The sequence below is a fragment of the Pipistrellus hanaki genome, assembly GCF_964339955.1.
Source record: "Pipistrellus hanaki genome assembly, chromosome: 15".
NCBI lineage: Eukaryota > Metazoa > Chordata > Mammalia > Chiroptera > Vespertilionidae > Pipistrellus > Pipistrellus hanaki.
Window position 1 is genome coordinate 45005563 of NC_140517.1, and position 11295 is coordinate 45016857.

The 11295-nt window shown below is 66.4% G+C and overlaps 1 protein-coding gene across 6 annotated transcripts in view; it reads left to right on the top strand.

Moving 5' to 3' along the window:
- Positions 1 to 9552, top strand: part of BICRA (BRD4 interacting chromatin remodeling complex associated protein) — a 67567-nt gene extending 58015 nt beyond the window's left edge. For 5 of the 6 annotated variants that reach the window (XM_084905764.1, XM_084905768.1, XM_084905765.1 and 2 more), the window contains 9 exons: positions 259 to 399; positions 3678 to 4292; positions 4371 to 4551; positions 4813 to 4922; positions 5812 to 5873; positions 6680 to 6828; positions 6945 to 7039; positions 7192 to 7294; positions 7721 to 9552. In XM_084905764.1, the coding sequence (XP_084761890.1) occupies positions 259 to 399; positions 3678 to 4292; positions 4371 to 4551; positions 4813 to 4922; positions 5812 to 5873; positions 6680 to 6828; positions 6945 to 7039; positions 7192 to 7294; positions 7721 to 8754 (2490 nt within the window). In that variant the 3' untranslated portion in view covers positions 8755 to 9552. The remainder of the gene's footprint in view (positions 1 to 258; positions 400 to 3677; positions 4293 to 4370; positions 4552 to 4812; positions 4923 to 5811; positions 5874 to 6679; positions 6829 to 6944; positions 7040 to 7191; positions 7295 to 7720) is intronic. The other variant, XM_084905769.1, reaches the window with a different exon arrangement.
- Positions 9553 to 11295: the final 1743 nt, after the last annotated feature.

Consider the following 11295-nt stretch of genomic DNA (forward strand, 5'->3'; position numbering starts at 1 on the left):
GTGCTGGGGCGAGATCACAGGAACATTGGGCAGGACGTGGACAAACGAGGGAGGGAGGGGAGGAGGGGGAGGGGGAGAGGGGGAACTAGCAGATGACTGCCCCCAAGGACTTGGTGGAAGGAGCTGGCGGGGCTGCAGCCTCTTGGTGCCTTCGTACCGGGTCCCCACCTCCCCTTCTCTGGGGTGTCAGGGGGGCGGGGCGGGGGGGCTGCAGGCCCGCAGGGCAGCCTGGTGACGCTGTGTGGCTGCCCGTTTCAGGAGAGGAGCCAGCAGCCCCTCTCCGCGGAGGGCCCCCACCTGTCCGTGCCTGCCTCGGTCATAGTCAGCGCCCCAGCTCCTGCCCAAGACCCAGCCCCGAGCACCCCCGACGGCCAGGCTTCCCCGGCGCCGGCCCCCCAGGTAGATGCACCCGGGCAGCCGCTGTCCTTGCCCAGACCAGCCTTGCCCGCGCCCTCCTCGCTCCCCGCCCCTGGCTGCTCTGCCTGCTGCTCTGTCTCGCTGGCTCCTTCGCTTCCCAGATGCTCCCTCGGGGCTCCAGGACCCCGAGGCCAGGGCTGCCTGTGGGGCTGCACACGAGGCAGGAGGCGGATGCACACAGCAGGACGTGGCCGGCTTGTTAAAACGCTCGTTCTCCTGTCTGGGTTGATAAACATTCCGATGGCTCCCGTTTCACAAGGCTCGGACGGGAACCCCTTCCTGAGCGTGGCCTCCCCTGGCCCTGCGATCCCACCCTGGGCAGGGTCCTCTTTCTCCTGTTTCTGTAAAAGTGGGAGCGTGCTCCCCACACCCATCGGAGCCCTGCTCTTATCAGCTAAAGCCGTGGTCAGCCAACTGTGGCTCCAGAGCCACATGCGGCTCTTCGGCCCCTCGAGTGTGGCTCTTCCACAAAATGCCACGGCCTGGGCGAGTCTGTGTTGAAGAAGTGGCGTTAGAAGAAGTTTAGGTTTAAAAAAATGTGGCTCTCCAAAGAAATGTCAGTCGTTGTCCTGTTGATATTTGGCTCTGCGGGCTCATGAGTTTGCCGACCACTGGTCTAAAGTTTTGTTGTGGAGACGGTGCCTTGCTCTTCTGTACGGCTGCGCGCTCTGTGGTGCGGCTGTCCTGCTGTCTGTCTGACGCAGCCCTGCGGGCGCCGCGGTCCCCTCTGGTCTCCTCCCGCGTAAGCGAGGCTGCGAGGAGGGACCGCTCAGCCCTCACGCTCTCAGAAAGGACGTTGCTGCCTCTAAGCAGCTGTGCCTGCGGTTTGACAGGTGTTTGACAGGTGTCGTCTCCGGGGAGTGTGAATCGGTGTCTCCTTTATCCGTGCCTGCCTTCCCACACTCAGCCGTACATTCAGCTTGGCCAGTCTGGTAGGGGGGAGTTTTGTTTTGTTTTGTTTTGTTTTCAAAATTTTTTTTCGGTATTTGCCTAGCAAGCAAAGGTTTTATTTTATGTGTTTATTTATTTTTAATATTTTTATTGATTTCAGAGATGAAGGGGAAGGGGAGAGATAGAAACATCAATGATGAGAATCATTGATCAGCAGCCTCCTGCATGACCCCCACTGGGGATCCAGCCCGCAACATGGCATGTGCCCTTGACTGGAATCGAACCCGGGGGGACCCCCCCCAGTCCACAGGCCGACGCTCCATCCGCTGAGCCAAACAAGCCAGGGTTGTTTTGTTTTGTTTTATATGTTTTTATTGATTTCAGACAGGTTGGGAGAGGGAGCGAGGAACAGAAACATCAATGATGAGAGAGAATCGTTGACTGGCTGCCTCCTGCAGGCCCCTTCTGGGGATCGAGTCCCGGAATCCAACCTGGGACCCTTCAGTCCACAGACCAATGCTCTACCCACTGAGCCAGACTGGTCAGGGCAAGAATGTTCTCTTTCTGGATCGTGGCGGATGCTGCTCAGATTCAGCAGGTGTAGCCCGGAGACAGCGCTGTTGTCTCATCCAGCGGCCGCCAGCCTCTCAGACCTTGCGGACCCCCGTGTGAGTGGTCCTCGGAGCCCCGGTCGGCGCCCGCTGATCTGATGTCCGTAATGTAGTTTAGCCCAGTGTCCGGCGTCACGTGACGGGTTGTCGTCATTTCACTCTGTGTTCTAGTGCGTGCAGGGAGGTGCGGAAGGGGCCAGCTCTCCGACTCTCTCAGCCACACGCCTGTGTGGCCATTTGGGTTGGTTTCCTATTTTCTCTTGGAAATGCCCCCACAGGGGACAGCCTGTGAGCAAGGGCCCGATGGCTCCTCATGACAGATGCCTGGTGGGGGGCAGCCCGGTCAAAGGTCACCCGAGCAAACTGCCTTCGGGGGGGGGGGTAATCCAGGCGACAGTCTCATCAGCCCCTTGTGAGAGCCAGGCTGCCCCTCCGACCTCTCCCGGCGGCAGGCCTGGGGGCGGAGGGAGCTGGTGTGAATTGGATTTTGTCTTGGATTGCCGGCCGTCCAGGCCCAGGCTTGGGGGGAAGAGGGGGTGTGCTGGGAGGGTCAGAGCGGGACTCTGAAGTCAGAGTCAGACCTCCTTGGGGGCTGGAAGCCCAGAGCCCCGGCTTTGGAGGAGGCAGGGCGGGGGGACCCGAGCGAGTCCCGAGTCCTCGGCCAGCTCTGAGTCCTGGGCGGGGTCAGACGGGGCGTCTGGCCCGTCGTTTCCGCTCCCGGCTTCAGTGTCTCCCCATGAACCTGTCCAACGTGGCCACGGCTCTCGGGGCCGTGGGAGGCCACACGGAGGGCGCAGGCGCCAGCGTACACCGGGCGGGGGAGCGTCACGGGGTGAGGACTCGGTGCCGGTGCCGGGTACACGGGTGACACAGAGGCCCGAGGTCATGGTTCTTGGGGAGGTGACCCCTGGGGAGGAGCGTGCAGGGGGTGGGCGCCCCGGCTGAGGCGGTGCAGGCAGGTCGCTGTGTCCATGTAGCAGAACTGTGCCGGATCTGGTGCAAGTCATACGTGTGCACACCCCACACTCGTGTGCACACGTATGCCCGTCCCCGCAGCCCTGATAGCGGGCACGCGAGGCCTTAGAACGGGGTCATAGCCTGCCCCCCAGCTGCCTCCTCAGCGCCCTGGGCCCCCACCCCCACCCCCGCCCCGGGCCTCGTCCCCGCCCCGGCCCCCCTCCCCACCCTGGCCCGCAGCGGAGGCGTGTGTGTGTGTGTGTGTGTGTGTGTGTGTGTCCCGCCCTGTTCTCCTCGGTCAGCTGGGCCGTCGGCGGGTGGGCTGCTGGGACGCGGCGCCTCCCTCCCCCTCGCTGCTTGCGCTCGGCTCCCGGCCTGCCCTCCCCGCTGGCAGCTGGCCTGTCCCTGCTGCTTCCGCCGCTGCCGCCCCGCCCTGCAGAGCTGCCTTCATCCGGGGAACTGGGGAGGCGGGCCTGTGGGAGACCAGAGGGCAGAGGTCTGGAGGGGATGAGGGGGAGGTGCAGGGATAAGGGGGACGGGTGCAGGGGTGGTGGGGGGTGAGGGGCACAGGTGCAGGGGTGTGGGGTAGAGACCAGAGGGCAGGGGTTTGGAGAGGATAGGGGGACAGGTGCAGGGGGAGGTGGGGAGGTGGGAAGGAGAGGAGGTGTTCCAGGACAGGGGGTTGCTAAGAAGGTGGTGTGTGTGTGGGGGGGTGGGGGCCTGGGGTCTCCGGTGTGTGGGGCAGCGGGAGCCACGGCTGGCTCTGACCCTGCCCCTTCCTCTCCCTCCCTGTCCTGCCAGATCCCAGCAGCGGCTCCCCTGAAGGGCCCAGGCCCCTCCTCGTCCCCGTCACTACCTCACCAGGCCCCTCTGGGGGACAGCCCCCACCTGCCCTCCCCGCACCCCGCCCGGCCCCCTTCCCGCCCACCCTCCCGCCCCCACTCCCGGCCGCCCTCCCAGCCCCAGAGCCTGTCCCGCCCGCCCTCCGAGCCCGCCCTGCACCCCTGCCCCCCGCCCCAGGCTGCCCCCACCCTGCCCGGCATCTTCGTCATCCAGAGCCAGCTGGGCGTCCCCCCACCCGCCAGCACCCCGGCCCCCACCGCCCCAGGCCCGCCCCAGCCCCAGCCCCCCGAGGGGCCGCTGCCCCCCGCCCCCCACCTCCCGCCCGCCTCCACCTCCTCCGCGGTGGCCTCCACCGAGACGTCCACCCGCCTGCCAGCCCCCACGCCCCCCGACTTCCAGCTCCAGTTCCCGCCCGGCCAGGGCCCCCACAAGTCCCCCACGCCCCCGCCAGCCCTCCACCTGGTCCCCGAGCCCTCGGTGCCCGCCCCTCCGCCACCTCGGACCTTCCAGATGGTGACCGCCCCCTTCGCGGCGCTGGCCCAGCCGAAGGCTCTCCTGGAGAGGTTCCACCAGGTAACCTTAGTGACCGGAGCCCCCCTCCCCCAGCCCCGGATCCTGCCCCCCACCCCTCACCCACTGTCCCCTCCTCAGGTGCCGACCGGAGTCATTCTCCAGAGCAAGGCCGGGGGGCCCCCCGCCGCCCCGCAGACCTCCACCAGCCTGGGGCCCCTCGCCAGCCCCCCGGCCTCCGTGCTGGTCAGCGGCCAGGCCCCACCCGGGGCCCCCGCTGCCCCCAGCCACCCCCCCGCCCCAGCACCCATGGCCACCGCAGGTAGGGGACAGGCTGCCCTCGAAGGAGAGCTGGGGCCTGACGGTGGGGGGGCTGAGCTGGGGGTGAGCCGAGGGGGCCCTCGGGTCTCAGGGGCAGGGAAGGTGGGGGAAGGGCTGTCCCCCAGATCCGAGGGCTGGCTGGGCCCCCGAGGCCCCAGGACCGGGCAGCGAGGCGCAGGTTTGGGGGTCACACGTGAGGACGGGGCCTAGGAGCCAGTGACCCCTGAGCCCTGTGCTCCCCCCCCCCGCTCCCCTCCCCCAGGCCTCCCTCCTCTGCTTCCTGCCGAGAACAAAGCCTTCGCCAGCAGCCTCCCGACCCTGAGCGTGGCCAAGGCCGCGGCCCCGGGGCCCGGGAAGCCCTCCGGGGCGCAGGTAAGGGGCCCTGGATTGGAGGGGGGGGGTCCGAGCATGTCCCCAGCGAACCGGGAAGGGCCAGCGGGGCAGGGAGGCGGGTGGGCGGGCAGATGGGACACACCCAGCCGGTGGGTGAGACAGCGGGACAGTCTGGGCTGGGGTCGTGTGAGACCCGCAGACACCAGGGTGACAGGGCGAGGGCGAGGGCGAGGGCGAGGGCGAGGGCGAGGCGGGAGAAAGGGCCTGACTGAGACCCGGTGTGGCCCCTGGGGGTGTGTCTCTGGGGTGGGAGCAGGGGAGAGGCTGAGAGGGAGGAGGAGGGACCTGAGACTCAGGTGGCAGCTCAGGACAGGTGAGTGAGAACTCCAAAGAGATCTGGAGAGACCTGGGGGGGTAAACGGAGGCAGGGACCCCCTCTTTGAAATGGGGGGCAGGAAGACAAGGACACATCTGTAGAAGTGAGAGGGAGCCGGCTGGAGAGACTTGGAGACAAGACCCCCCCACAGCCATGCAGGAGGCCTGGGCATGGCGGTGTGTGTGTGTGTGTGTGTGTGTGTGTGTGTGCAGGAGGCAGAGTGAGGACCCGGGCGGGAGAAGGTCGGAGGGAGGAGGGAGATGCGGGGAGTGCTCCCGGAGTCCAGACAGCAGCCAGGCGAGGCCCTCCGGGGAGGGGGCTGCAGGGTCCCTGGCTGGGGTGCCAGGCTTACGCCTGCATATCCCCTCTCCTGTCCATGTCCCCCCGGATTCTGCCCAGATCTCCCCTGGAGTGGAGTGTGAGGGGCAGGGCAGGAGCCCGGGGGGGAGATGGGCCTTGTCTTTGCCCCAGGCTGGGGGGGGGGGGGACAGGGTGCAGAGGGGGGGGCCAGCTCCCCTGGGATCCCCCACTCGAGTGCCTTTCTGCCCGCAGTATGACAGCAAGCTGAGTGGCCTGAAGAAAGCACCCCCCCTCCAGCCCAGCAAGGAAGCCTGGTGAGTGACCGTGTGCCCTCATTTCCCCGCCCCGCGCCTCCCCAGGCAGAAGGCCCAGAGGGCGGCACTGGGGGCCCTGGGCCCTCGGACCGGCGGGTGGGCGGTGGAGGGGTGCTGGGAAGATGGGTGCTGGGTGGGTGGAGGGGTAGGTGTTGGGGTGGATGCACTCGCCCTGTCTTCTGCCCTCCTTCCACCAAGAGTGTTTGCTGGTCAGGTGCTCGCTCCCTGCCCGCCTGTGCAGCTTCTGGAAACAAAACAGACCAAATCCTGCCCCATGGTGTGGGCACCGCTGGTCCTCAGCACAGGGCGGGGACCAGCGTGCTGGTGGGGATACCACTCCATAGAGACATGACTCACTTAGCCCCGGTGGAAGCCTTGTGAGAGAAGGAGAGGATTTTACCGGCTCCTCAGCCTCCCTGCGCTCCTGAGGTTGCGTTTGGGCCACTGGCAGCGTGGGGGCGTGCTGCCCCCTGGTGGCGGGAGACGGCATAGCAGGGAGGCTGCGGTGCAGGCTCTGCCTCTTGCTTCCCCGCTATGTATGTTTTGCGTGGAGGCACTTCCCCTTCCCGGGCCTCGGTTTCCTCACCTGTGACCTGGAGGTAGAGAGAGCACCTGCTTCCTGCGGTTGTCAGCGGAGACTCAGGGAGACGGACCAGGCCGTCAGCGGAGACTCAGGGAGACGGACCAGGCCGCCCGCGCCCGTGTCCTAACGCCCTCTCGCACCTGCTGCTGTCTGCCCGGGCGGGCTGGGCCCTGCTCTCCCCGGCCTCACCCCGCCTCTGCGGTGTGTGCCCCTCCGCCCCCAGCTTTCTGGAGCATTTGCACAAACACCAGGGCTCCGTCCTGCACCCGGACTACAAGACGGCCTTCCCCTCCTTCGAGGACGCCCTGCACCGCCTCCTGCCCTACCACGTCTACCAGGGCGCCCTGCCCTCCCCCGGCGACCACCGCCGAGGTGAGGCCCCGCCGCCGCGCCGCTTTGCGGAGGGGAGGGAGGGGAGGGGAGGCGGGCACCTGCCCTCCCTTACTCCCCCCAACGCCCGGGCCCGGGGCCTCTGCTCGCTCTCGCAGTGGACGAGGAGTTCGAGACGGTGTCCACGCAGCTGCTCAAACGCACCCAGGCCATGCTCAACAAGTACCGCCTCCTGCTCCTGGAGGAGTCCCGGGTAGGGGCTCACCCGCCTAGGGAGGCCGGGAGGGAGGGAGGGAGGCCGGGAGGGTGGCCCGGAGGGAGGAGGCGGCTGCTAGGCCGCAGCCCAGTCCCTCGCATCCCCGCCCGCGGTCCCGGCTTCTTCATGGCCGTCTCCTCTCCCTTCAGAGGGTGAGCCCGTCGGCGGAGATGGTGATGATCGACCGGATGTTCATTCAGGAGGAGAAGACCACCCTGGCCTTGGACAAGCAGCTGGCCAAGGAGAAGCCTGGTGAGGGCGAGGGGAGGGCGAGGTGTGCCCCCTCCAGGTACCCCAATTAGACTGGGGGGTGGGGGGTGGCTTCCCCTTACGTGGCCGCCAGGCGGCGCCGTAGCCCGCCTTCCTGCGGTGGCTGGTCTCCCTGTCCACCCCTGGCCTGGCCTGGAGGGACCATCTTCCCGGGGAGAGGAAAGCAGGGAGCACAGCCAGACCGGGGGGAAGCAAGCAAGGTACCCGGGTTGCAAATGTGAGGTGGCATCATGCAGTCCGGGGTCCCGCGTGCCTCCCCACCCGCACCGCGCTGAGCTGTGGGATTGCAGGGAGGGGCCCCCCGGGGGTGGGTAGCGGTTGCTCCGTGCACAGGCCCCGGAGCGCGTCTGCACAGGCGCCGGCACTCCCTCACGGGGCCCCTGCCCCCTGCCCCCCCTCTCTGTGCAGATGAGTACGTGTCTTCCTCGCGCTCCCTCGGCCTCCCGGTCGCCGTGGCCTCGGAGGGACACCGGGTTCCCAGCCACTGCCCGCCGCCGCCCTCCGCGCCCGTGGCGCCCGCCCCGCCGCCCCTGCACCTGCCCACCAAGCTGGTGATCCGGCACGGCGGCGGCTCGCCCTCCGTGACCTGGGCCCGCGCCGCCTCCTCCGCGTCCTCCGCCGCCGCCGCCGCCCTGGACGCGGACGCGGACGAGGACGGCCCCATGCCCTCGCGCAACCGCCCCCCCATCAAGACCTACGAGGCCCGCAGCCGCATCGGCCTCAAGCTCAAGATCAAGCAGGAGGCGGGGCTCAGCAAGGTGGTGCACAACACGGCGCTGGACCCGGTGCACCAGCCGCCGCCCGCGCCGCCCAAGGCCGAGCCGCCGCCGCGGCCCCCGCCGCCGCCGCCCGCGGGCCAGATGAACGGCACCGTGGACCACCCGCCGCCCGCGCCGGCCCGCAAGCCGCCCGCGCCGGCCCCGCACTGCCCGCGCCTGCCGCTGCGCAAGACCTACCGCGAGAACGTGGGGGCGCCGGGCGGCGAGGGCGCGGGCGCGGGCCGGGCGCGGGGCGCGGGCCCGGCGGCCGCCAAGGTGGACGAGGCCACGAGCGGCCTGATCCGCGAGCTGGCGGCCGTGGAGGACGAGCTGTACCAGCGGATGCTCAAGGCCCCGCCCGAGGCCGCGGGCGCGGGGCCGGGCGGCGGCGGCGGCGGCGGCGGCGGCAGGGAGCCCGGCTGGGAGGCGCCCCCGCTGCCCCCCACCAAGCGGCGCAAGTCCGAGTCCCCCGACGTGGACCAGGCCAGCTTCTCCAGCGACAGCCCGCAGGACGACGCGCTCACCGAGCACCTGCAGAGCGCCATCGACAGCATCCTGAACCTGCAGCAGGCGCCCGGCCGGCCCGCGCCCGCGCCCGCCGCCCGCTCCCCGCCGCCCCGGCCCGAGCCCTACCCGCCCTCCAGCCACAACGGCGGCCTGGGCGCCAGGACGTTGAACAGATAACACCGGGCTGGTCTCCCCTCCCTGTCCCCCCAGCTCCTGCGGAGTCTGACCTCTGACCTCAGCCCCCTGGGGGCGCGGGCCGGGGTCCCCTGAGTGTTTCTTGCCTAAGTTATTTGAGTCACAAAAGCCTCTCTTCCCCCACCCGCTTGGGCGGGGTCGCTGGGTGGGGGTGTGGATTCGGGGGAGGGGGCTGTACATGTAACCTGTCCCCCAGAGAGGGGTAACCCGGTGTGTCACTCCCCGTTTCGCCCCCCGCGCCCCGGACATGCGTGTGTCTGCCAGGGATGGGGCGCTCCGCTCCCACTGCTCACCGTGTCCGGCCCGGCTTGTCTGCGGCCTCACCCGTCCCAGCCTGGAGGCGCTCCGCGGGAGGGAGGGTCCTGGGCCGCTCTCAGCCTTGCAACACCGCCCCCCACAGGCCGCAAAGGGAAACGCAGGGAAGGGGCGGCCCGAGCCCGCTTTGCAGGATCCGCTGCGGGGCACCTGCCACTTCCCCGTGTGCTGTCCTCTCCGTCCAGTGAGCCAGAGTCCCAGCCTCCCGCCCCGCCACTGATATCCGAGCACCTCCAAAACAGGAACCGGGGTCCCCCTCCTACCCCCTCCCCACCAGTCTTCCCTCCGTTCTTCCTGCCGCCAGCCACCCGCCAGATTCTGAAATCTCGGAGACAAAACTAGTACTGTAAGATAAATTTTTGTACTGTATTTATTGTGTATAACGATTTTTTTAATGGAGAATTCTGTACATTTAGAACTCTTGTAAATTAAAAACCAATCTTTTTTTTTTTTTAAACTACCGACGCCCCCCTCAGCCCTTTGCTTTTGTGTCTTTGGGGTTGGAGACTGGAGGTTGGGGTGAGACCCGGGTAGGGAGTGGAGGAGGGGACGGCTTATCCCGCATGTGTTTGTTGAGCACCCACTGGGTGCCAGGCCCTGTCCTGGGCACAGGGTGCAGCATGAACCAGGAATCCTGCCCGGAGGGAGAGGGGGGGGCAGGTTGGGGACAAACTTAATGAAGGAGGAAGGCTGAACAGCTCAACCCAACAGGTGTGTGTTTCTTTTAATTTAAAAAATATATATATATTTCAGAGAGGAATGGAAAGGGAGAGAGAGATGGAAACATCAACGATGAGAGAGAATCATTGATCGGCTGCCGCCTGCATGCCCACACTGGGGATCGAACCCACAACCTGGGCATGCCCTGCCTGACTGGGAATTGAACCGTGACCTTCTGCTTCATAGGTCGATGCTCAACCCCTGAGCCACGCAAGCTAGGCCAGGCAGTTTTTTTTTGTTCTTCGTTTTTTGTTTTTTTAAAGAATATTTTGTTGATATTTAGAGATAGGAAGAGGGATCAGAACATTGAACAGCTGTCTCCTCATGCTCCCTATGGGGGTCAAACCCGCAACCCAGGCATGTGCCCTTGACCGGAATCGAACCCGGGACCCTTCAGTCCGCAGGCGGCCGCTCTATCCACTGAGCCAAATCTGTTAGGGCAGGATTCGATTCTTTTTTTTTTTTCTTTTTTCTTCAATTCCCATCTCCCCACCCCCTGTCCTTTGGTAACCACCAGTTTGTTCTCCACGTTCATGGATCTGTGTCTGTCCTGTTTCGTTTATTCGTTTATTTTGTTTTCTCCGAGATCCTGACTTATGTTAATGTTCCTCGGTCTCCTGAAACATGAAAGTAACGGATACTTCAAGCCTCTGGTCACAGCATTTTTGCCAAATGATCGGAGTGCCCCCTCGTTGTACGTGTGTTTCTATTGAGAGACAGTTTACTAATCTATATTGTTGATTCATTACCACGACCAACGGCACTCCGAGTCACACCCCGGGAGGCTCATCCCTCCTACCCCTATTTCCTCCGCGAGGCAGGAGGCAGCCTCTCTGGGCTTGTGCTTAGGACACCAGCCAGCGAGGGGCGGGGGCAGGGGCGTGGGGTGAGAGGCAAGGTCAGAGAACAACGGGGGAGGGGGGGGCGAGAGGGGGGGCCTGTGGTGTAAGAGCTTGGGGTACAGGAAGGACTCTGCCCTCCCCTGAGCGAGGAGGGAGCCTCCGGACAATTCTGAGCAGAGGGCTGGGAGCTGACAGGGTCCCCGGCGTCCTCTGGTGGTCGCATGGGGAATAGGCGCGAGGGAGGCATCCGCCCGGCCGGGTCCCTGCAGTACAGGTGGCTGAGGTTTGCAGCTGGCGCCCTCTGGTGGCCGCATAGGGAACAGACGCGAGGGAGGCATCCGCCCGGCCGGGTCCCTGCAGGAAGGAGTGCAGGTGGCTGAGGTTTGCAGCTGGACTGCAGTTCTCTGCAAGCCCCTGGCGGTGTCTGTGGCGGGGAAGCTGATCCATGGGGCCCGCGGGGGGTGACCCCGCCCTGCCGGGATGCACACCCACTTCCCCTACGTGCAGAATAAAGCGCTGAAGGAGAGCGGCAGGGCCCTCATGCTCCGGGAAGACCCCACGTGGTCACGCAAAAAAGTTGGCCGGTGATTTCCACGGGCTCCAGCTGCGCGCACCCCGAGCAGAGGAACACGACTAACATGTGGGG